This window comes from Hyperolius riggenbachi, chromosome 1 (assembly GCF_040937935.1).
Source record: "Hyperolius riggenbachi isolate aHypRig1 chromosome 1, aHypRig1.pri, whole genome shotgun sequence".
NCBI classification, from domain to species: Eukaryota; Metazoa; Chordata; class Amphibia; order Anura; family Hyperoliidae; genus Hyperolius; species Hyperolius riggenbachi.
This window is the reverse complement of record NC_090646.1, coordinates 228,138,970-228,166,161: the sequence shown is the minus strand read 5'-3', so window position 1 is coordinate 228,166,161 and position 27,192 is coordinate 228,138,970. Positions and strand designations below refer to the sequence as shown.

At 40.7% G+C, this 27,192-nt stretch overlaps 1 protein-coding gene across 1 annotated transcript in view; it reads right to left on the bottom strand.

The window, feature by feature from the left end:
• LOC137571854 (collagen alpha-1(XXV) chain-like) overlaps positions 1–27,192 on the bottom strand; it is a 207,064-nt gene that overhangs the window by 162,785 nt on the left and 17,087 nt on the right. The window contains exons 4-6 of the mRNA XM_068281586.1: positions 12,105–12,164; positions 8,213–8,329; positions 5,213–5,248 (exon numbers count right to left, since the gene is read on the bottom strand). Of these exons, the coding sequence (XP_068137687.1) occupies positions 5,213–5,248; positions 8,213–8,329; positions 12,105–12,143 (192 nt within the window). The 5' untranslated portion in view covers positions 12,144–12,164. The remainder of the gene's footprint in view (positions 1–5,212; positions 5,249–8,212; positions 8,330–12,104; positions 12,165–27,192) is intronic.

Genomic DNA, 27,192 nt, shown 5'->3' with positions numbered 1-27,192 from the left:
ACTTCAGAAATAAACTTGATGTGGTTCAAGGACTGGCTGCTGGCATTGCTTGAAAGTTGAGACTCTGGTAATTTCTACGTATTCAACAGCTTCTGTGTTCTATACATAGATGAGATGCTTGAGAGCAAGAACTGTTCCTTTAGTAGGTATTTCTAAGTAATGTTAACTGAAGGCTACATGGACAAGTAAGAATGATGAAGTGGAACCAACTAATGAGAAAGCTGGTATGTGTTTGAGAAAAACGAATGTAATGTCCCACAGACATCACTTAAAGTAATTATACCAGAACAGCATAGATAGAATTACTGAATCTGATTTCATGTTTTCATTTGTCCGAATGATGAAAAATAAGATGTGAACTGCTTTTGGTTCCTTCCATTCTGTTTCTGTTGCTGCATGGTGTGTTCTTAGCACTTCATGCCAAATGATTGCCTCTAAACCTAGTGGCAGCATAGTCTGAGTAAGTAAACAGTGCCTACTGCTTACAAAAGCCGTGCAGTAGAGATGTATCGCTACCGTGATACTTCACTAGCGTGGCTGCTACTATGCGAATTAACATAGTTACTATGTAATTAACATGGCCAGCTTAACAGGGGTCGCCACTGCTGGCCGGAGGGACTTGAGCCGGCGTTGTGGGCACAAGAGGACTCAAGGGGGCTGCAAGAAGCCCCAGGTAAGTTCAACTCATTTTTTAAAGTAAACTTTAGATTTCCTTTACCCTTCCTGGCGGTAACCCCGAACGTAGTTCGGGGTAAGCCGCGCAGGAGGATTTCTCAGGCCCTGCTGGGCTGATTTGCATAATTTTTTGTTTGCAACACGCAGCTAGCACTTTGCTAGCTGCGTGTGCACTGCGATCGCCGCCGCTCTGCGCCGATTAGCTGCCGCGCCGCCCCCCCCCCCCCCAGACCCCGTGCGCTGCCTGGCCAATCAGTGCCAGGCAGCGCTGAGGGGTGGATCAGGACTCCCAATAACGTCACAACGTCGATGACATCGGTGACATCATCCCGCCCGTTGCCATGGCGACGGGGGAAGCTCTCCAGGAAATCCCGTTCTTTCAACGGGATTTCCTGATCAGAGATCGCCGGAGGCGACCGAAGCAGGTAGGGGGATGCCGCTGCACAGCGGCTATCATGTAGTGAGCCCTGGGCTTGCTACATGATTTTAAAAAAATAAATTAAAAAAACCTGCTGCGCTGCCCTGCTGCGGTTTTTAATAGACCGCCAGGAGGGTTAAGCACATTCTTATTCACATTCAAACCTACAGATCAAAGTTAATATCTAGTTTGTCCATACAAACAATCATGACAGACAGAGCAATTTACTAAAAATAAATGTAAAATGAAAGGAGGTGCTATGCAGATGTAGGCCTAGAATCCAGTGTAGGTGCTGCAATGATAAATATTATTGCAAGAGAGCATTATTCTAAGATTTAAACCTTTCCATGGAGAAGTTGAGGTTGGCAATATTAACCTGAATTGCAAGGAAAACACATTATCAATTAAAATCTGGAGACTCTAATCTACTGCCAAGGGATAGCAATTTAATGTTCTGCAGTTATAAAAGCAAGTAGAGCACAAAATAAATAAGGTAGTTAAAATAATATATGAAGGGTACTGAAAAAAAGTTGTGTAGTCTCATGTAAGCTTACTGAATGTGCAGAGCTTTGTCAGGCTTAACACCTTACAATCTGTCCAATTTCCCTGCTGTTGCTGCACACAATAGCACTATGTAATGGTGTGTGAATATAGGCACAAATCACATCAAGTTTTTCAATTCATCACAGTTAACTCAGAATGCTCACAACTGATTGGTTAGTATTATGCTGAAACATTTTACAAATGAAATAATGATTGGTACTAATTGATACTAATTGATCAAAGAAGGCATATTATGCTGAATATTGAGCATTGCTTTTTATCAGGAAGGATGTTTGGTCTATTTTACTCTCCTATACTTTCCTAGAGGTTCTAGTTCACCCTGAACTTCTTGGGTTTTCTATTGTACTGTACATGTTGGGTTGATGTAGCATTGTAAATTTTATAAGCTATCCAGCGATTCTGGATGTAAGCCTGGCTTAAGGGGCATAAGGAGAGAATTTGCATATTCAGGAGTGATGCATTATGGGAAACCACAGTTCTTCTGTTTTAAGAAGGGAAATTACTCTGAGCAATACTTTTTAGTAGGAGAGTTTTTCTGTCTCTTCTAGTCCCCTATACTTTCCTAGTGGGTCTAGGTCACCATGAGCTACTTGGGTATTCTGTCATAAAAAGAATGTGGTAAGAGAGGCACTCAGAGAATTATAGCGCAGGTACAGTCACATTGAGATTTGCTTGCAGCAGAAAATGGTGTTTTGCTAAGTTTTCCCTTTTACTACATGGGTGTCACTACAATGTATGGAGAGTATGGAGTTCCATAGCAAATTCTTTGATAATCCCCCCCCCCCCCGATTTGATAATCCCTGCCCCCCCCCCCCCCCATATGGAGCTCTACCCCTATGGGGTTTACTTACAATATGCTTTATGCATGACAAGGGGCCCATCCTCTAGGGCTGCTTACAGGGAGTGTGCAGTAGCTGATGCACCTGTTCTTCCTCACTTTCATGATCGTTCATGACCAAAGCAGTCTGTGTATTTCAGTCACCCAAACTGATATATTGTATTTGTGTGTATAAAGTCATTTGTAAAAACCAGCAGATGCAATGCAAACTGATTCTCCGGATTATACTTAGCTACCTAATATGACAAGGATAAATTACCATCTAAAGTAGATAAAATAAATACTCATGCTACAGCAAATCTTGTTGTAACGAAAAGAGGTGTCATAATGTGTTAAAATAAAATAGGAAATAGTGTGGAGTCCTAGTAGACTGCTTTGTCCTACATTGGCTCTAGTCTGCCAACATAAAAAAAATACTTATATGAGAAAGTTGAAAGCAAATGTACAGTAGATCGGCACAGAGTGAAATTTGCTATATCTATGTCCGTAACCATAGCTGGAATTCACAGGCCGCTCACACGGATCTCGGCAGAGCTGAGCTTCTAAGAGAGAAACTCTCCACAGCTTGCATGAAAGGAGTTTAGAAAGAATTATGGATATGATGATATTTTAATGTTTGGTGTACTATGTTCTATGAATAGAGTGATATTTTAGTGCTTGGTACGCTATGTTCTATGAATAGAGTGATATTTTAGTGCTTGGTACGCTATGTTCTATGGATAGGGTGATATTTTCATGTTGGTGTACTATGTTCTATGGATAGGGTGATATTTTAATGGATGGTATTCTATGTTCTATGGATAGGGTGATATTTTAATTCTTGGTATACTATGTTCTATGGATAGGGTGATATTTTAATTCTTGGTATACTATGTTCTATGGATAGGGTGATATTTTAGTGCTTGGTACGCTATGTTCTATGAATAGAGTGATATTTTAGTGCTTGGTACGCTATGTTCTATGGATAGGGTGATATTTTCATGTTGGTGTACTATGTTCTATGGATAGGGTGATATTTTAATGGATGGTATTCTATGTTCTATGGATAGGGTGATATTTTAATTCTTGGTATACTATGTTCTATGGATAGGGTGATATTTTAATTCTTGGTATACTATGTTCTATGGATAGGGTGATATTTTAATTCTTGGTATACTATGTTCTTTGGATAGGGTGATATTTTAATGCGTTGGTATACTATGTTCTATGGATAGGATGATATTTTAACCTCCTTAGCGGTATGCCCGACACTGTGTCCGGCATACCGCTTGCTGGCCTCAGGAGTCCCCCGTGCATATTTAATGCAATTAAATGGGTGTAAATCCTTAAGCTATCACTAGGCTAGCTAGCTCAAGAGTCCATCTCCCCCCGATTGCTCAGGATCCCCGCCGATCCCCCTGTTAATAGATTACCCCCCTGGATCCAGCGATCATGCAGCCTCCCTGCACAGCTTCGGTCTCTCTATGGGGAGGATCGGGTTTGTGCATGACGTCATGTGCGATCCTCCCCATAGTGAAGACTGGAGCTGTATGGGGAGGCTGCGCCGATCGCTGGATCCAGGCTGCGTAATGTATAAATGTGGGGGATCGGGGGGGGGGGGGGGGTGCCCGGCATTTGTACTAGCTAGCCTAGTGCTAGCTAAAGTGTTTACAGCCATGTGATCGCCTTAATTAATTTTTTGACACAATGCTTGGTTAATGCTTGGTGTACTACGGTCTATAGATAGGGTGATATTTTCATGTTGGTGTACTATGTTCTATGGATACAGTGATATTTTAATGCTTGGTATACTATGTTCTATGGATTTGGTGATATTTTAATTCTTAGTATACTATTATCTATGATAGCATGATATTTTAATGCTTGGTGTACTATGCTCAATGGATAGGGTGATATTTTAACTCTTGGGGCCTGATTCACAAAGCGGTGCAAACTGTTTAGCACGGGTGTGCTAAACAGTTAGCTTGTGAAGTGCCTTGCGGGCGTTTGCGCGCACAAAGTACCGCGATTCGCACGATCGCTGACTATCGCGCGCGCAAAGTGCCGCGTTTCGCGCGATCGCGGACTTTTGTGCGCGCAATTTGCCATGATTAGCGAACGGAATTCACGTGCTAACTGTTTAGCACACCCGTGCTAAACAGTTTGCACCGCTTTGTGAATCAGGCCCTTGGTGTACTCTGTTCTATGGATAGGGTGATATTTTAATGCTTGGTAGGCTATGTTCTATGGATAGGGAGATATTTTAATGCTTTGTGTACTATGTTTTATGGATAGGGTGATATTTTCATGTTGGTGTACTATGTTCTATGGATAGGGTGATATTTAAGGCTTGGTGTACAACGTTCTATGGATAGGGTGATATTTTAATGCTTGGTGTACTATGTTCTATGGATAGGTCTGATATTTTAATCCTTGGTGTACTATGCTCTGTGGATAGGGTGATACTTTAATGTGTTGGTGTACTTTGTGCTCAGATATTAAATCATTTGATCTACAATAAAAAATTCTATGAATATATATATATATATATATATATATATATATATGTGTGTGTGTGTGTGTGTGTGTGTATACCGGTATATAGTATACCAGTATATTAAAAGCTTATTTTATATCTATCATGGCAAGTTAGCATGCACGCAGTATATGTAGTTGAGTATGCACATTCAAATGTTATACTGTTTTTCACTCTGTCAAATTAAAGTCATGATACTTACGACAAAGCCTGGTTCGCCTGGTTGCCCTGGTTCTCCCTTAAAGAAAAAATAAAGATATAATTTGTAAATTATCCTGAACATTTTAACCCGCATAGACTTCTGTTTAATGATGCAACTATATTCCATTATTGATATTGCTTTCTTAGAGAGATCTGCTGACCTCCTGGATGGCTATTGTTTGCAAACACCTTTAGGTGTTTAATGCGACGGCGTTAACATGACAGCGTAATGCAATGTTTTGGCCACAACATTTTTCGGGGTAGAGCACTGTCCCATTCAAGTGAATAGGAGCGGTCAGAACCGGCTTTTACAGGCTTTCATGAAAGCTTGGTGGTAGATCCCGACATCACGTCTCATCTTAAAAGCAACATGTTGCTTTCAGAGATGTGAAAAGCTGGCAAACCAGTGTAGGGACCCTAACCGCTAGCCTTGAATGCTTCCCAAAAGCCTTTCAAAGCTAGCGTTTAAACGTTGGCATTTAACCTGCTGAGCGGTCTGGACGAGCTCAGCTCGTCCAACACCGCCAGAGGCTGCCGCTCAGGCCCTGCTGGGCCGATTTCCACCAAATAAAAAGCAGCACACGCAGCCGGCACTTTGCCAGCCGCGTGTGCTGCCTGATCGCCGCTGCAGCGCGGCGATCCACCGCGTGCAGCGGCGAAAGAGGGTCCCCCCAGCCGCCCGAGCCCAGCATAGCCGGAACAAACAGTTCCGGCCAGCGCTAAGGGCTGGATTGGAGGCGGCTGACGTCAGGACGTCGGCTGACGTCCATGACGTCACTCCGCTCGTCGCCATGGCGACGAGGGAAGCGAAACACGGGGGGCCGCTCATTGCGGCCTTCCGTGTTATTTCTTGCCGCCGGAGGCGATCGGAAGATCGCCTCCGGAGCGCCCTCTAGTGGGCTTTCATGCAGCCAACTTTCAGTTGGCTGCATGAAATAGTTTTTTTTTTATTTAAAAAAAACCCTCCCGCAGCCACCCTGGCGATTTAATCAGAACGCCAGGGTGGTTAAACACCGGCGTTTGACCGCGGTGCCGAGCAGACGTCCGTGTGAACCAGCCCTTACATCCCCAGCAGCTTTTATGAAATTCGTATGCACAACTGCTAGTGTCATTAAGAAAGGGATGGGTGGTAATTTTAATACCTGCATGGGCACTATTGTTCAGTATAACAAAGCTGCTCTTTATAGTGTAATATTGATAAAGCAACTGCTAAACAAGTTGCAATTATTTTAGAATTGGTCTGTATCGATTCATTTAACTCTTCTGCATTTCCAAGACAATATTCCAACTTGTAAGGACTTAGGCTATATGTAAAGGGTCTTTTTTTTTAAAGTGGCTACACTCTCCCCATAACGACTATAGAAAAGGCTTGTTTTGTGAGTTTGGGTCGGTGAGGTGTATCTTTTAATAATTTGTGTATCCTTTGCAGACTTTCAGAATCAACATCATTACATTATATATACCTTATCAATTGAATCAAAAGATTGGGGGAGGCAAAAAGTTGCCTTACATGGGGCAATAAAATGGCCAAAAATGGCCCTGAACCCCTGTAATTCTTGTAATCACGTAAGCTTAATTTTGTAAGGCTTTTTTCATCAACTGCTGCAAATACTGTAAAAGGTATAATAATGTAAAAATAATAATAATAATAATAATAATAACAACATCTTAGGACTTTTTCAATTTGTTGCTGTTCAAAATAACATTTACATCTCTAAGATGTACACTAAGATTGCACGTATGTAATGAGATGGATATGAATAAAGCAATTTACAATCAGAAATGTGCACATAACATTATTATAAAAAATATTTTAAAAGAAAGTTTGACCAATTTGTCTGATTAGCAAAGAGCTGAGATGAGCTGTAGCACCTCTTCGTTTTCTTAATCAGTATTTCTCAATCTTCATCAGCTATGTTTTAAAAACACTTTTCCAAAATGGTCTTCTGTTAAGTGTCAAATGTACAGCTGCATGAGGTTAGGGAGCCAGCAACATTCTTTAAAGTACCATTGTCTCAAAAAAATGAAAAAGATGTCTATTTTGTCCCACAACAAACTATAAGGTACTTTTTTTTCCTATTTTGCTGTCACTTACAGTAAGTAGTAAACTGGTTTTGGGCTGGCCCATCTCCTCATGGAGATGTTCTCTATTTTCAAAAGCACTTTATGCTCGGTCCAACTGCCATAATAATGTTCAAGCATCCAGTTTTGCCAGCTGGTATTTTTGTATAGATCCTTTCCAAAAAGTGAAGAATAAAGGAAACGCTTTCAAACCCACATGGGGATGGAGTATTCTAAATCCTGTCAGATCTGTCAAATTTCTACAACATTGGAATAAATCAATTGACAGTAGATTTTAATCTGGGAGACAATTATTGTATATGTACCTGTTTACATGTATTTTAAATGTTACAGTTTTGTGAGATAGAGGATCTTTAAGTTAGAACAATGGTCATAAATCCAGTAGTGTAGATGGGCTTCAATCACACATGTCTGGCATGAGGTTGAAGCATGGTTTTGTAGCCTGGGAAATGCTTCTTGAACACACTGCCAAAGCGTTATACTATATATGAAAGCTATCAGGCAGAATCCGCATGTGCTTCAGCTTTGTTTTTCTTGGATTTGAATTGATCTCAACACAGCATGCTCCTTTGCCCTGTATCAAGGCAACCTAACGCAGCCATAGAGAATGGATTGTGCACTTCCTGGAAGCAATGCCTGAGGTTTTTAAGGATTTTTTTTTACATATTTTTTATGCATTTTGAAGCTTTTTTTTTTTAAGCATTTTAATAGGGATGCCTTAGGCTAATTCGAGGATGCATTAGGCTGGTAATAAATGTAAAAGTGAGCAAATGTGAGAAAAATACAAGGGTTGATTTTGAAGCTTTAAGTTTAGAGCATGTGCAGCAGTACTATAACATTACAAGAATACTATACCAAGTATTTTCCCCTTTACAATAAGTTTCTAGGTTTTGTTTTTTCAGAGATAGTGTAGACTTACTGGTACTCCAGTTACTCCTCTTGGTCCATCTTTGCCGGTGTCCCCTGGAGGACCTCTTGGTCCTGGTGGTCCAGGAGGACCAGGTGGGCCAGGTGGCCCTGCCTGTCCTTGATCACCCTTAATAAAATCAAATAGTTATAAAAACTGATGAAGAAAGGATATGTTTATATGGTACACATGCATCTTTTTGGAACTGCATAATGAAATCTCTTGCCCTATATATAGTGATAATATACTGTATTTAGGTGTAATTATGTTCACCTTCAACACCATGGCCCATATGTAATTACCTTTTTCTTCTAGGTGATATTTTCAAACTTGTCAATAAAATACCTTCTTAAATCACCAGCAAGCAAAAGTGTTGTAGTGGGGGACCTGCACTGCTGCTGATGTGAATTAAGCCCTGTTTACTTAAAGCAGCCAGATATGATAAATGTCCAAGATAGAGTGTCAAACTCAAATACAAAGTGTGCTGAAATTGAACACTGGGACCAAGTCACGGGCCAACCCTTAATGTCTAGTGGCCACTGGCCACCTCCCTCCCTTATGAAATTCCCTGGTGTCTAGTGCCACCATCTCCCCATACAGTTCCCTGGTGTCCAGGGGCCCTCCTCCTTCCCCTATACAGTTCCCTGGTGTCTAATGCCTCCACCCATCCTTATACAGTTTCCAGGTGTCAGCCCTATATAGTTTACTGGTGTTTAGTGGTTCCCCCTCGCACCTCTAAACAGTTCCCAGGGTATTGCGACCCCCCTCCCCTATTCAGTTCCCTGGTGTCTAGTGACCACCTCCCTTCCTTATACATTTTTCTGTTTTTTTCCCACTCTCTCCCCATATTGCTTCCCTGGTGATCTAGGGCCTCATACCCAATATAGCTTCCCTGGTGGTCTAGAGTGGGCCAAACAAAATGCAAAGTGGAGAAACCACTTGTGGTCCAAATGTGATGGCTCAGCAAGCCAGATGTGCCCCATAAGCCAGTGTTTGACCTGTATGAGCTAGAGCCACCACAACCTTCATACGTAATGCTTTTTATGAGAAGAAAAATGGTTATTGTTTATTAACTGGATAAGGCATTATGGTAGGTTGTATGTGTAATAAATACAAACACTTCCTTTTGTAAAACGTGTAGGAAATGTACTGTTTCTCTGTACATTTTTGGTGTACCTGAAACATTTTTTTTTACATTTTACTATGTTTGCAATTGTCCGGAAATGCTTAAAATGCCGCATTTCTTGCAGATATTGTACCAAACCTTCATAATAATATGTTCTTTAACACAGTAACAGCTATTTACAGCAGTACAAGAACTGACATTTTACTACACCAATCAGGGCAATGTTTTTTTCCCAGCTTTGTTTTTACTTATAGTTGACTAGAGATGATCAATGGAATGCTATTTATTTCAGTGTATGCACATTTTGCTTTAAACTGCATATGGCTTGGAATTTGGGCCAATCAAACATAGTGGATGCTGATTTCAGTTGGCTCAGTTCCAAGCTGCATGCAATTGGCAACAAATTTGATTTGTTTAGATTAGCCAAAATCTCATCAATTATCTCTGTTGACAACCTGTATAGCTGTGTAATATTTGCACCTGACTGGGCCACTTCACATTTTAAACTGCATATTTCACTTGTCTATACTTGTTTTGCTGAAACACTTGGTATGCTCAGTTTCATGTAGAATGATTGCATGGTAATAATACACAGCACAGTATACTATATAGCATGCATTTTGCAGGAATGCAGTAGCACAAGCAAAGAATTCTGCAGCGTAGAAGGCAAACAGACGGCAAAGTGGCTAATAAAGTATCTCAACAATTATTATTATTATGGCATTGGACATACTGTACTGTATATATGTTATTTTTATTTTAACTGTTGGAAACACCCTGTCATATAAAATATGGCTCTGTTAATTATTTACAATAATAAGAAAAGTTCTGTTCACTAAAACGGTAATTACAGCAATCAACAGCAAGCCAGAAACTGGACAGAGACATAATGGATGAAAACTCTATGGACAGATGGGTCAAAATTGTAAGTTTTTGGATCATAGGGAAGAACTTATTAGGGCTGGTCAATAAGATGCAAATGATTTTGAGTAAATGCAGGATTATGCGATTTGTATATGCAAATTTACACAGCTTAAAATGGACCAATCACATTTTACCACAGCAGGATTTGATTGGTTCATTTCAAGCTTCATATATTTGAATACAAAATTTGCATAATTATCCATCAACTTGGAATTATTTGCATCTCATTCACCATCCCTAGAACTTATGTAAAGTGCAGAATAGGGGCGAAGACCACCTCCAGGCCCAGCTCCACTTCCACTGCCACCATCCTAGATGCAACTGATCGTGCTATGACGTGGGGTTGCTTTGGAAGAGGGAAAGTTGAAAATATCTATTGTGTAAAAAGCATACTAAATAAAAATAACCATACTACATCATCATACCAGTCAGTCCAAAGCCTACTTCCTCAACATCCTCTCCCAACGATACAAGAAGCCCAAACATGATACCATGATGTGCAAACGGTGTCTAAAGGAAAAACATCACTTGGAGTCCTGTATGCCACTTTATAGCCTGCTCAGTCACATTACCCGAATCCTTAAGAGGTGCTCTTGGAGGATTTAGACCATAGGATCCAGGAAAATGATTCAATCAAGCAAGAACATCTATGGGGGTCTTACAAGAAGCATGGCAAAGTATTTCAGATTAATCTTTGAAAACACTGACTGTACGCCTAGATGCAGAAGACATGTAGTCCAAAAGAAAACTTACCAGTAACTGTTTTTGTACAAGTATCTGTGCATGTACAAGTATCTGGCAAGTTTACCATTGCATTGCAACATTGCCAGTACTAACACCAGCAGAGTACCACACATTGTGCAATTAGCGTGACCCACAGCACATGAATAACAGGAGTGTTATTATGGTAACCATAGCAATGATCGCATTACTTATAGACTGCAGGTCGCGCTAATTGCGCAATGGTACTTTACCTAAAATCATTTTGTCTACTATAAGTCTAGAAATTCTATAGCCTGCACAGTTTGTCTTGGAAATTTTAAATGACAGGTTGTTTTCAAACGTCTGCATCACCTGTTTTGAAATGTTTGAATTAACTTGGTAAAAAAGTTGTATAGAACAATAAATACATTTAAGTTGCATTAAAGAGACAGAACTCTAATATATATTCACACTCCTCAATCAACTGTGTTCTACCTTAATAAGGCGGCGCTTAATAAGCTGCTGATCAGCGGAAAGAAAGCCGTGATTGATCTTAGGAAACACCATCTGATCAATGAGGTGAGGTCAAAGGTTGAAGTTCAGAGTTGAGAAAGTTGAAGGACAGACATCAGAAGGCCCGTAGAAAGAAATAGAGACATAAGCATTAGATGCAAAATAAAAGCACAGTACACACTGGCTATCCGTAGCTGGGAGTCCCATAAGGAACCTGTGCCTAGTTGGGTGACACTCTGAAAAAGTGGATAATTTAGTACAATTTGATATATAAAAAATGCCAAAAAATATTATTCATCACAGCAATATGTGCAGCCTAAACCACATCCAACTCATTGGTCATTTTAGTAATCATATATTAGTCTCAGATTTTGCACAGTTTCCATTAACGAAACACCAGTTGTACTTTTTAGCATATGCAGTCAAGGACTCCAGTCAGCATTAGGTGGTACAACAATTTACTTTCATGAAGAATTTTGGTTTTGTAGAATATGTGATAATGTAATTTCCCAATTTTAATTCACTTCAATAAAACTGAATAAAACAGATCTTCTGCCCCAACCCCCAGCAAGTTCATGCTGTTGACCACTGTTTATGCTGCTGGACTGTTGACTGGATATAAACTTATCATCCACAAACCTTGACGGTGAGGATCTGATTACTATGGAGTGCGGCCATTGTGGGATAGCCTGGCAAACCCTGGAGACACAACATAACATGGCACCAAAACAAACCAACATAAAAACGCCACAAGACACTGTACAGTGGACTATGAACATAGAAATACATTGTATACACTTACAACTACATGGTTAATGGTGAAGCACTGGGAGTATGACAGGCAGAAAATAAGAGGGTACTGACTAAAATAACAAACTCTTGTGTTAGGTTAAAATTATTAATCCCTTTGGTCACATCTTTCAAATGCTTCCTGCTACTGTGTGCGCCGTGTAAGGCGATACTTCACATATTTTGCAAACGTTAGTAATTTACTACACATCTAGGCAAAGGAATTAAAACTTTTTTTTCTTTAAAACAATCACTTCTGTTTTAGTAGATAAATAGTGAGCTGTTTATATAAATTACCATAATTTGTATTTACATTTTACATTTTACAATGTACTGTATATTTTTTTTAATTCATTTTTGCAGCTTTTTTTTATTTTATTCTAAAAGATGTGAGGTGAAAGTGTGTCAGCTGAATAGAAGATACATTCACAGCTTTGGGCATTTTCTTGGTGTATAGATCTTGAAACTGATATTCGTTATGCCTATATGTGAAACTTGGAATTCTGATAAGGTAATTATAGGTATTATCAATGTAGTATCAATTACAAAAACTTTGAACCTTTGATAAACCAGTACGTAGAAAATGCCATCCTTTAGTGGCTCCTAACTACCGTGTTTCCCTGAAAATAAGAGAGGGTCTTATATTACCATAATTTTTGCTCCAAAAGATGTGTTAGGGCTTATTTTCAGGGGATGTCTTATTTTTCCATGAACAACAATCTTCATTTAATTTTTAAACAAAAAGCCAACATTTCTTAAAATATAGCCCTGTTACCACATTCTGGAACATCATGATAACTCTCCAAACCCTGAATTCCATCATGGATTTCTTGTAATTTATTTTTTATTTTTATTTTTTTTTTGGGGGGGGGGGGTCTTTTGAGTGATTTATTTATTTTTTTAGCAACTTCTGCTTTCCTTGGTGAAAGGCATATCTTTCTAGCAATTTCTGCTTACCTTGGTGAAGGGCCTATTTGTCTGCTGCATTCTACCATATCGCCAATTGATTTTCACTGACTTTTATATGAACTGGAACTAGGTCTTTCAAGCATCCACAAAAATCCTAAAAAAAAAATCATGCTAGGGCTTATTTTAGAAGTAGGTCTTATTTATGGAGAAACAGGTCACTACCGTATTCATAGTTTATTGTCCCTACCATAGTCATAAGCTATGTACACATGCTAGATTAAACTTGGCCGAGGCAGCTGATAACTGTCTCTGCTGAGGATCTAGCATGTGAACTGAGGCCCCTGATACACCTCAATACGTCGGCGAGTATTCTGCAAGGGTCCTACCAGGCATAATGACTCAGATAAGGGCTGCCTGAGGGCATTGTTCTCCTCACTTACAGAAATCTGTGCAAGAACTTAGGCTTTACCTCCCCACTGGGTATCAATGAAAATCTTTGACATCTTCAGTATTACTGAAGGGTAAGACTTAGTGATGATCGCTCATCAGTCACATCATATACAGTGGGGTTCAAAAGTATTCGGCCCCCTTGAAGTTTTCCACATTTTGTCATATTACTGCCACAAACATGAATCAATTGTATTGGAATTCCACATGAAAGACCAGCACAAAGTGGTGTACATGTGAGAAGTGGAACGAAAATCATACATGATTGTAAACATTTTTTTTACAAATCAATAACTGCAAAGTGGTGTGCGCATAATTATTCGGCCCTTTTTGATCTGAGCGCAGTCAGTTGCCTATAGACATTGCCTGGTGAGTACTAATGACTAAATAGAGTGCACCTGTGTGTAATCTAATGTCAGTACAAATACAACTGCTCTGTGAGGGCCTCAGAGGTTGTCTAAGAGAATATTGTGAGCAACAACACCGTGAAGTCCAAAGAACACACAAGACAGGTCAGGGATCAAGTTATTGAGAAATTTAAAGCAGGCTTAGGCTACAAAAAGATTTCCAAAGCCTTGAACATCCCACGGAGCACTGTTCAAGTGATCATTCAGAAATGGAAGGAGTATGGCACAACTGTACACCTACCAAGACAAGGCCGTCCACCTAAACTCACAGGCCGAACAAGGAGAGCGCTGATCAGAAATGCAGTGAAGAGGCCCATGGTGACTCTGGACGAGCTGCAGAGATCTACAGCTCAGGTGGGAGACTCTGTCCATAGGACAACTATTAGTCGTGCACTGTACAATGTTGGCCTTTATGGAAGAGGGACAAGAAGAAAGTCATTGTTTACAGAAAGCATAAGAAGTCCCGTTTGCCACAAGCCATGTGGGGGACACAGCAAACATGTGGAAGAAGGTGCTCTGGTCAGATGAGACCAAAATGGAACGTTTTGGCCAAAATGCAAAACGCTATGTGTGGTGGAAAACTAACACTGCACATCACTCTGAACACACCATCCCCACTGTCAAATATGGTGGTGGCCCAAAGTGTAGAGATCAGCACCATCGATTTGTATATGCTCTTTTATTTTTTTAAAATTACTTTACAAATATGGTGGTGGCAGCATCATGCTTGGGGGGTGCATCTCTTCAGCAGGGACAGGGAAGCTGGTCAGAGTTGATGGGAAGATGGATGGAGCCAAATACAGGTCAATCTTGGAAGAAAACCTCTTGGAGTCTGCAAAAGACTTGAGACTGGGGCGGAGGTTCACCTTCCAGCAGGACAACAACCCTAAACATAAAGCCAGGGCAACAATGGAATGGTTTAAAACAAAACATATCTATGTGTTAGAATGGCCCAGTCAAAGTCCAGATCAAAATTCAATCGAGAATCTATGGCAAGATCTGAAAACTGCTGTTCACAAACGCTGTCCATCTAATCTGACTGAGCTGGAGCTGTTTTGCAAAGAAGAATGGGGAAGGATTTCAGTCTCGAGATGTGCAAAGCTGGTAGAGACATACCCTAAAAGACTGGCAGCTGTAATTGCAGCAAAAGGTGGTTTTACAAAGTATTGACTCAGGGGGCCGAATAATTTCGCACACCCCACTTTGCAGTTATTGATTTGTAAAAAATGTTTGGAATGATGTATTAATTTCGATCCACTTCTCACGTGTACACCACTTTGTATTGGTCTATCATGTGAAATTCCAATAAAATTGATTCAAATTTGTGGCAGTAATGTGACAAAATGTTGAAAACTTCAAGGGGGCCGAATACTTTTGCAAGCCACTGTAAATGTATACATCACATGACTAATGAAATTACGGTAGGGTGGGCTTGTTCACCTGACTCAGGGCTAGTGGTTCAGAATGAGCATATTCCTTCTATGGATTAGCCTGATCTGGTGAAAATACCCCTTCAGGTAAACAGGTAAACTTGTGCAATATTATGCACAGCCACATTTTGCAAAATGGAAAGAGAGTAACAGTGTTGATAATTAATATACGGCATTATCTCTCAGTAATGGCTGGATGGTGTAATGGTTAAGGGCTCTGCCTCTGCCACAAGAGACCAGGGTTCGAATCTCAGCTCTGCCTGTTCAGTAAGCCAGCACCTATTCAGTAGGAGACCTTAGGCAAGTCTCCCTAACATTGCTACTGCCTATAGAGTGTGTCCTCATGGCTGCAGCTCTTGTGCTTTGAGTCCGCCAGGAGAAAAGCGCAATATAAATGTTATTTGTCTTGTCTTAATTTGAGAATACCAGGATCTTTACAGATTAGAGGGCTACTTTAATACAGTTTATTGAATGTTAGCAATTCTTAACGGTACTTATCAGCTTCCTAGTGACCATTCTGAGCCATTCTTTTGAGATTAACCATTAATGGTGACAGAAAACAATTTTGTTCAAGAAAAAAAGATGGTAGGTAAAGGTACAGCACCAGAGGCGTAGCTAGGGTTTTCAGCGCCCGGGGACAAAGACAATTTTCGCGTCCCCCCCCCCTGCATAAAATGAGCATGGCCACACATTAGAATGGGGACGTGGTCATGGGTAAAGTCAAATGTACAAATGCTGTTAAGATAGCCAGATGTGCCACCCTTCAAATAGCCAAATGAGCCCCCCTTTAGTTAGCCAGGTGTGCCCCCCTATAGATAGCCAAATATGTTCCCCTATAAATAGCCAGATGTGCCCCCCTTTAGATAGCCAGATCTGTCCCCCTTCCCCCATTTAGATAGCGAGGTTTGCCCTCCATAAATTGCCAGATGTGCCCTCTTTAAATAGCCAGATCTGCCCCCCTTCCCCCATTTTGATAGTGAGGGGTCCCCCCCTATAAATAGCCAGATGTGCCCCCCTTTAGATAGCCAGACGTGCCCCGCTTTTTCTGCTGCTGTTAACGCTTCTACACTCCTCTGCAGAGGCAGGGAGAGAAGCAGGGGCACTTTGGGCAGCCAGCGAGCTGCCTCTTATGCATGTGGAGGTGCAGCGGCCGTGCTGAGCCCCCTTACAGTGCTTTGCCCACCCATAGCTACTCCTATACAGCACTGCATTGATGGCAAGTTCCAAATGCTGCAAGTCCATGATCTGCTCCATAACTAATCTAAGTTAATAACTGTTCATTATGTTTTGCCATACAAGATTCTGTGACCTAACAGGTTAATGTAGGGTCTCAACACAGAGTTCAAAATATTTAAGGTTCAATTGGAGCCTTCCCTATTCCCAACCCTTCTCTAATCCTGACCCTAACCATAACATTTAACTGTGTGTTAAGAATATTTCAGAACATAGAAAAAAACAGAACCCCTTGACAGGCACCATGGAAAAATAGCTGTTAAAGCACAGTTTTCAAATTTCTTTTTAATTAAAGCGGAACTGAAATTAAAAAGAAAAAATGTCACTTACCTGGGGTTCTGCCAGCCTCCTTGCAGCCTTCCTGTCCCTCGCCAGTTCCACGATCCTCCGTTCTCCCGCTACAAGCTACTTTCGGTTCGTTCGACTTGGCAACTGCACCTGCATGCCCCGGGCCACGTGTATCTTTCTCCGCAACAGCGTCTTGCGCTATTAGTGCAGGACACTATTGCAGGCAGGAAAGATACGTGTATCTTTCTCCGCAACAGCGTCTTGTGCTATTAACGCAGGACACTATTGCGGGCAGGAAAAATACGCATATCTATCTCCGCAACAGCGTCTTGTGCTATTAGTGCAGGACACTATTGCAGGCAGCAAAGATACGCGTGGCTTGCCGAAGACTTGCAAGTGGACGGTACGACAGTACTGAAAGTAGCTGGCGGCAGAAGATGGGAGGTTTGCGGAGGACCAGCACGGGACAGGAAGACTGCAAGGGGCTGGCAGAAGCCCCAGGAAAGTCAAACATTTTCTATTTTATTTCAGTTCCGCTTTAAGAGCTTGTTTCCACTGTGCCGGCATGCATCTTGTGAGACACATTTTGTTTTCTGCCTACAAATGTCATTTATGTATAAGATGTGAAAACATGTCCTCTTAGAAAACATAAATGAATTATATAGTCATGGGGAAAATGAAGAACAGAAGAATTTTACTAAGCTTGTGTAGTGATATAGTGATATACTATATATGTGTGTGTGTGTGTGTGTGCGTGCGTGCGTGTTTGTGTGTGTGCGTGTGCCTGGGACCTAGTGGGACCTTCTCTGACCTCTCTCCACTTCAGCTTACGAAAAGGACCACAAGGAGGTGGAAACTCGCCTACCTCACCTAAGGCCCTATTACTTCTTAATCCATCTCTGCAAATACCCCATTCAATACTCTATACAGGTCTGATCATGTTTTATTCTGCTGACATATGTAAGGACAGTGTATTTAGAACTTCATTTTTGATACAGATTACTAAACTATATTCTTAACTATATTTTGCCTACAAGAAAAACTCCATTTGACTTGGAATTGTCAACCCATGTTTCACAGCCAACAGTGCATGAAAGTCTCAGTACAGTTCGATCTGGAAAATGACATAAGGCAGCTACTGAACATTTTACAGCAAGCTGAAACTAGTTGCTTAAAGTTTTTGGATTCCCTCCACTTCCTTGAAACTCTTTTCCCTTTGTGATCTGCCAATAAAGCCACAGTGCATAAGGTTAGAGGCTTGCGAGAAGGCATGGCAACGAGAACTGCCACCTGCTGCTTCCTTTGCACTTCCTTAGGTTACAGGCAGCTGCTTCTATTACACATTGCATCACACAGGCTTTTGGCCAGAGTCAGGCTGACTCTGTGTGGTGGTCTGCGTGTGTCTAAATCACAGCTACTCTGCTGCAGATCATTTTATTTTCGTGATGAAAGCACTGTGGTATGCTGCATAGACCTGTAACTGATAACGCCAAAGAAAGGCAAATGCCCTTTTCAGGTCATACAAACTGCCACGAGACACAATACAGCACAATCTTCAAAATTCCTTCAAGTCTTGCAAATGAATGAATTGTGTGCTTTTAGTCTTTTTTTTCAGAAGCTGTTTTTGCAATCACAGTATCCTTTCAGCTATAAAACCATGAAACTCATAGGGTAAAAGGTCACTTCGCACACAGTTTGCAAGTGGAGTTCATTCATAAATGCAACATTTGGTGCCAGCGCTATGTCCATTTATCATGGGAGTAAAGCGTTTTTTTCTACCCTGGATGACAGCGGGTAATTCTATTAGTTGGAGAATGTACAAAAATGAATTACATGCTATTTATTGTTAATAATAGAACGTGACCTTTGCTCTGAGAACGATTACATATGGGATCAGTACGTGTTGATTCTGGACACAGAGCAAGTCTTTCCTAGCGATAAGTCCTACATGATGTACAGCCACACATCATAACAAAAGCAGATGTAGACTGCTATTATATGAGACATGTACTAATACAGGCATAAAATGTAGATGTGTGGATTCTTAAAGGGAAATGTATCTTTCATTGAGGAAGACACAAAGTATTGTGTTCAGCTCTATGTCTTGCGAAGATCAATGGCAATCCTTATTTAAAGCGGAATATAACCCTGCATTTCAACTTTGCTCTAAAACATTATTTACAGTATATTATATGTAACCAGCATTTTTTTTTACTAGACCAGCATTGGAAGGGTTACACAGGGCTTTAAAGTTCCTGGAGATTTCTGCAGACGCATCCAAAGCTGAAATAGATACATTTTGTTTACATAAATGTATCTAAGTGTTGAATGTGACTCATCTCTCTGACTGAGAAGGAGCTTGGAGGACAGCCAAAGAGTGTGTAACATTTATCAATAGATACATATAACTAAATAGAATGTAACAATCTGAACTTCTGCATATCTCTCCACGAAACTTTAAACCTCTGTGTTTAACCCTTCCAATGCTGGTCTAGTAAAAAAAAATGCTTTTTGCATATAATATGCTGTAAATAATATTTTAGAGCAAAGTTGAAATGCAGGGTTATATTCCGCTTTAAAGAGGAACTTAAATGAATTGGGATAAAACTCTGACATAGCATTCAATAAAAATGTGTTTTTCTACATTTATTACCCATGCAGTTATCATATTTGCTTTTCTGCACAAGTAATATTGTCTGTCTACAAATTACAAATTCTTAAAAGTTTATCTGCTCTGAAAACTTCCACTTCATGTTATTGCATAACTGCTGTATTTATATATCAAACTCTATCTAGTGATCACTTCTCAGCTGTTTCTTCTTCTCAGCGCAGTTCAGTTTTGGCACTTTGCTAATGTTTACTAAATCTATCTGACAAAGGAATGGAAACAACAGATAATGTTATCACCTCTATGAATGCGTTCAGAAGCTGCCCACTAAAGCAAGGAGCTTTCTGCTGAAGAACAAAGTGCTGTTTTTAACTGTTTGAATGCCGTTCTGTGGTAGTATATTTTATGCTGCAAATAATCTTTTGAGCAAAGTGGGAATCTTGAGTTTCATACCACTTTACAGAATAAAATTGCTTATGCTTGTTTTTCAACACTTTATACATTATTGAGTCAGTGTTTACCTACTGTAAAATCTTTCCTCATCCTGATTTACATTCTAAAATATATCACAGGTGGCAACATCTGCACTGATGGTAGATGCATCACTAAGAAATGTTAGTTGAGAGTTCTGAAGTGAGCAGAAACAATGCCTTGGCCCATATGCAATTCACTTTTTCTCCTAAGTTTCTACTAGGAGATAATTTTTGATCTTCAATGTTTAATAACTTTTTAGCATTTTGCAAAGGACAAAGTACCAAAAAGTAGGTGAATAAGTACTATCAAAATTATTTTGAGTATTTGTTTTCTTGCTGGTGGTTTAACCTCCCTGGCGGTAAGCCCGAGCTGAGCTAGGGCTATGCCGCGCAGGGGGAGATCTCAGCCCCTGGTGGGGCGATTTTCAAGCTGTAAATTGCTGTGCGCGCAGCCAGCACTTTGCTAGCTGCTTGATCGCCGCCGCTCTGCGGCGATCGGCCGCACGCAGCGGCTGAAGAGGCCCCCCCCGCCAGAGCCCTGCGCTGCCCGGATCAATGAGTTCCGGGCAGCGCTATGGGCTGGATCGGGTGTGCCTGACGTCAGGACGTCGGCTGACGTCCATGACGTCATCCCGATCGTCGCCATGGCGACAGGAGAAGCCAAACAGGGGAACGCGTTATATACGCGTTCCCCTGTTTGCTATAGATGCCGGCGACGATCGGACTAGAGGGCCACATGCACCCTCTAGTGGTGTTTCATGTAGCTACCACTCTGGTAGCTTTACATGAAACAAATATTTTTTTTTTTAAAAAAAGGATTTTTTCAATCAGGAAAAAAAAAATTAACTGCCAGGGAGGTTAAAGGGCATTTTACTGACAAGTTTGACAATTTAACGTAGGAGAAAACTAAGGTGAAAAAGCGAATTGCATACGGCCCCTGGGCCCAAAAGCAATTAACTTTTTCTCCTCCGTTACCTCCTTGGTAAAATTTTCAAACCTGTCAATAAAATGCCTTTAAAACTACCAAGAAACTGCTCAAAATAATTTTGATAGTACATTTTCAACTACATTTTGGCACTTTTCAATGGTTAAAAGTTGAAAAAGAATCTCCTAGGAGAAAAATCAGGAGAAAAAGTGAAGTGCATATGGCCTTTGGCTTTCCAGAGTCACAGGGTGGATAAGGCTTTGTGATATCATAGCCTAGGTTAAATTTCACTGAAAGGGTTGGGTTACATACTAATAGACAGCTATTTATAAACATAGAAAAGACATCTAATGCTGAAACCAGGATAAAATAATGATGAAAGATTTAGTATCCTGAATCATTTAGTACATTCTTCAATATGTCATTGCAGTGTCTCTTTGAGCTAGCTTGCTTACTTCGTATATGTACAGTAAACACAACCATTCCACAGCATTTCCAACAGAAGCTGTATGGCTAGCAGTGTCCACGTTTTGTGCTAGTAACTGATTTAGTGCAGTCAAAACTGGATTTAAAACTCGGAACCTAAAGACACAGAAGTTCAGGCATCCGAAACTCTAGTCTCTGCCGATCCTGATCTGTAAATCCTGATGTGAACTCAGGTTTATTTGCCAAACCACACCATAAATGTGCTGACTCCCCCAATTCCATGACTGTCCATTAACTCTCTTCCTTTCTTTCTTCAGCTTGGCATGGCCGCACTTGCCACCACCCTAAAGCTGTGCTAATGTCACTACCCCCCAAAAATAGAGAGCTGGGTGGGAGTGTCCATCCGGCTTTCTATGCTCCCTCGGCCATGTCTAGACTGGCTCTGTGCATGTAGCATAGAGAACTCGATGGGCAGGCTGGATGGGACCACCCTATCTAGCTCTCTGTGCTCATGCATGGTGCCTGACTGGACACAGCTGAGATAGTATACTGGGCAATCCTCCCATTCAGCCTGCCTATCCAGCTCTCCATCCTATAGACTCGAGGCAATGACATAAGCGCAGCTCCAGGATGAGGAGTGCAGGTTTACAAACCAGTGACAGCCATCTTCCAGCACCCTAGTGCCTCTAGGCTCATTCCTAATGTGCTCAGTGCTAAGTCAGGCCTGAATGCAGTTATTGAGCAACACTGGCTTCTGCTCTGCTCAACTAGTTACTTGTTTGTGTCAGATACTGACCCTCCTTCCTTTTGGTAACTTGTTTCCACAGCCTCTAGCTAGTCACACTTCCTAGTTACATGCAGAGTATAGCAGATGATATAGTCAGAAAACAATGGTGACTAACCATATGCAATCCAGGAAACCCGAACTGGATTTTTTTTTAAATTGCCAGATATTCAAAATAAAGGTTTGGAACCCTCACCTGGATCACATTCAGAACACAGTGAGTTTGTGCTGCTTCTAATTGATAAAACCTGAGGTGTTGAGTTTCACACAAGGAATGGGATGCAGTGTCAGTGGGTTATTGAGACTTAGAAGGGGCGAGTACTTGAGTGTTTTAATAAGCAGCTCCAGAAGCTGTTCAGTGAGTGTTACCAACTGTCATTTGTATTGTGATATATTCAGCCACTGAACACAGCATCATTTATTTCAGCAGTGAGCCATTCCGTAGATGCCTCAAATGCATTTCCTCCATCAAGACTAACTACACTTTACTACATATATCTATGTGACATGCAGTTTCCCATCACTATACAAGCTATTTTAGAAGCTGAATGCAATGAAATGTTATTTTTCAAATTCGATCAATTTGCTATAACTTTTCTGGGAAACTTGACAGACACCATGGCAATGATATGCAGCTTAGTGTAAAAGTTACCAAGAATTACACAAGAAATACAAGGTCTGATCTCATCTATATAGACCTCTGCGATGCAGGAGATCTTGGTGCCTCTCTCTGACAAACTCAAGGACAAGGAGCGGTGGGATCGGTGCCTCTCTCTGACAAGATCAAGGAGCAGTGGGATGTATGCGTGGTGGTGGAGATAGATCATGAGGAGTGGAAAGACACACTGCAGTCTCCTATGCAGGCATGACCAGCAGATATCAAGTTAATACAATTTTATATCTTGCATTAGGCATATCTCACCCCAGTACATTGGCTAAGTTCAGTCGAGGGTAATTGTAGGGCATATCCTAAATAGCTAGTGCAAATTTGTGGCACTTACTATGGGAGTGTGCCCCTGTTCAGGGCTTTTGGATCCAGGGCACTAGATTACTGGCAGAGGTGTACAAATTGGGGATTGGTGCTACACCTAAATTGTGCATTTCAGGAATCATAGAGGAGAGATTGAGCAATAAATTCCAGAAGGACTGACTCAGGGAGGCCCTTTTCCTGGCTAGGAAGACAATAATTGTACACGAGTTGGCAAATACTCACCCAGCATTTCAACAATGGATACAACATGTAAACAATGCATTACCTCATCATAAATGGGTTTATTTACATAGAGGTTGCCCCAAGAAATATCTAGCAGTCTGGAATAGTTGGGTGGAATCTCCGCTTATGTCAGGCCCAGACTAATACCTTGGTGGGAGAGCTGGGTGAAACAACATGGGGATATTATTTGTTGGGGGTGATACTGATATAAACCAGTATAGGATGTATCACATTTTAGAGAGGTGACACAGTGCAATTAAGTCACCGTAGATGTTATTTAACTTTCAATATTGTCGTCAAAATCGAATAAGACTCGCTGACACAGCCACTGATCAGTTTTACATGCTCTGTGGGGATGCTGGCATGCCTACACAGAGGAGTAATCACTCCAATGTCATTAGTAACTGACAGTCAAGCAAGCAGCTTTTTCACTGAAACCGACTTGCAGAGCTATAGAGCAATGATGAGGGAGACACCAGAGTAAAAACAGGTATATTTGTTTAATACTTAAAAGGTACCTGTAAAGAAAAAGTGTCCCCTTCAGATACTTACCTCAGTAGATGGAAGACTCTGGATAGTCCAGAGGCTTCCTTTGTCCACCACCACCTTGCCGTCCCATCGCTGAGACCCCTCAAACTACATCGACGAGGGCTTGTCGGCGTAGAATGGCCACACTGTGCAGGTGCAGATGGCTCGCACCTGCGCAGCAGCACATAGCAAATGGGGCTCGACTTTTTTCGAGCTTTCAGAGAGTTCTTGTGAGAAGTGGTGGTCTGGAGGATGTGGGAAGCCTTTGTAGGATCCAGAGGCTTACCTCTACCCAGATAAATATCTACCTTTTCCCTTTGTCATACTTACATATTTTAAGATAATTTGATAAAAGTGGAAATGTGTTTTTAGTTTTGTGCTGCAAGGAGACAACTGGCCAGAAGTGCTCATTTCTCTCATCTAGCAGGACAACACTTCCAGGTTGCAGTGACAGCCGGGACATCATCTGCATGGAGTTTGTTTTCCACATATTTACTATGGGTTTCTCCAGGCAATGTGTTTTCCCCTGAAATTCAAAAACAGACTAATACTATAAAGGAAAACCAAAGCAAGAGCGATATGGAGGCTTCCATATTTATTCCCTTTTACACAATACCAGTTGCCTGGCTGTCCTGCTGATCCTCTGACTCTAATACTTTTAGCCATAGGCCCTGAACAAACATGCAGCAGATCAGGTGTTTCTGACATTATTGTCAGAGCTGACAAGATTAACTGCATACTTGTTTCTGGTGTTTTTCAGACACTACTGCAGCCAAATAGATCAACATGGCTGCCAGACAACTGGTATTGTTTAAAAGTAAATAAATATGGTACCCTCCATATTCTTCTCACTTCAGTTGTTTTTTTTATAACTGGTTACCCTAAAAATTGGTTCCACTATGGAAAATAGGCACTTGATTCTAAATCTCACTAAGAGTCAGTGCCTTGATATGCTGTATAGTGCTGCTGCTGTATAACTGAATAATAGCTGCAGTATATGATAGGCAATGCATTTTCAGTTGAACAACGCTGATCAGTGATTTGCATAAGGAAATCCTGAATGATTCCAACATGAAATCACATTCTACCTTTTCGCACAACTATTTTACAATACAAGCATTACAGCATTTCAGCTATCACATTTAATTTGTCAAGCTACAAATACTTGCTTCTTGTAACTTTTTAACAATTTAAACTTGATGCAATTTTAAACATTTCTTAAGTTAATATAGTGCAGACATAATATCAAGCCCAATGGTCTCTCTTCTAGACATATTGGATATACAAGCTGCTGTCTCACATTAACATGATGTTTTTCTGCCACTCACTAAAATGCTATGTGAATGCTGTGACCCCACATAACAGTTTTATTCCCTCTTAATTAGCACTGTATAAATTTACCGGTGAGGTCCAAAATCATGCTTTCAACAGCAACAGGTGATCTCACTCGAAACACATCCATTCAAATATCAAATGAGTGTCATGGACAGGGCATCCACTTCCACTTCCACCAGAAGCATAAGAGGGAGATGAGTTATACATTATATTTAAACACTGTGTTATAAACAATCACTGCATTGCGTTGTTCTATAAGCTTGAGATCATACAAAGCAAACCCAGCATAGAACACTGATTCTGAAGTACATTTTGTCAATGTAGATAATACTTTAAAGGGGCTGCACAAACCTATGAGTTGCAAAACTGATTTCAGCAATGAATATAAGGATCTGATACACAAAGCATGCATAAACAGCACTGTTTGATGGGCACACCTATGCTGCTGTCAAGAAAGCCCAACAGAGGATGTGCTATCTGCAGTAGCTGAAATAGTTTGGCACATCCCAGAAAGGTGCAATTTTTCACTGCAAGCATTGAATCCATCCGATCAGGAGAAAGAAAAATTGGCTGCAGTCTGCCTTCCCTGTAGGGACACATACACTAGCAGGTCCAAAAAAGTTATCAACCGAGATTGCCTCTGACCCCTCTCAACCTTCTTAATCCATCTTTAGACTTCTGCCTTCAGGAGTGAGGTACTGGTCAGTTGTAACAAAAACTTCCAGGCACAGGAAGAGCTTCATCCTCCTGGCGGTAGCCTAGCTTAATGCAGACCAATGTTCTAAAATTGCTAGGACTAGAAAATATTATTGCACAGACCTGAAACTGGAAAATGAATGCGTCATCCAATTTTTCAGTTATTTTAATTCCTATACTGTCCTTGATCTGTAATTATTTATCTTTCTGTCCTTGTATATTATTGTGTGTCCATTAAGCAACTGCTAAGTCAAATTCCTGGTAAGTACAAACGGATTTTGCAAAAATGAAAATGCTTCTGATTCTGATTATTCGCCAATTAGCGCTAAGCAATTTCACCTGCACCAGTGAAATAAATACCACTGATGCTAAAGGTAATGTGCTACTTGAGCAGTAACCTTGATTTTTGTAGGACCTATAACCCTACAACTATAATGTTAAAATTTGAATTTTCAATGTTTAACAATAGTGCTTCTGAAACAAACAGCATCACTTAGAAAATCCACTTTTCACAAAGATGATACCATATATCACAAACAGGGAAACAGGAAATTTGGGTACCCACTAGTGGTGAAAGTTTGGGCGCTGCCATAGGCGCCCATTAAATGGAAATTTGGGCCTGTGTTCACCCAATAAACATTGGGAGTCACAGCCTCCAGGAATCCAAAATATGACCAGCTATTTGTAGACATATTTTGTATTGCGGAAGCGGCTGTGAGGGGGAGTGTTAAGGTTAGCCATGGGGGGATGGGTGGTTAAGGTTAGCTGTGAGAGAGGTACCCAGCACCCTTTTTTGATGTACACTACAAAAGGTACCATTTTACTAAAAACACAGACAAAAGGAAATTCTTTCACTTATGTCTACTTGTAAAAAGTTTGCACATCTCAAATAATGATCTGCTTCAGAAAGATGTCTTCCCAGTCCTTCATGACTAATAAATATCAATAAATGACACAGAGGGAATCTTCTTCACGGATAACCATTCAGCTGGTTTTCCAATGACAAATGACTTTCTTCCATGACTCTTCCAGGACAATCCACAATAGTACACTGTTCATCAAAGTATAAAATAACAGGAAGAAGCGAAGCGAATTGAAGGTGCTTCATGAGGAACTAACTGTTTTAGCAGAATAGAGATATCTGCAGAAACACTCAGCTTACTGAGGTTAAGATAATACAGTAAACTCCTGGACACTCTCTCTTTATTTTGCAGAAAATGAATCCTTTCTGGACAA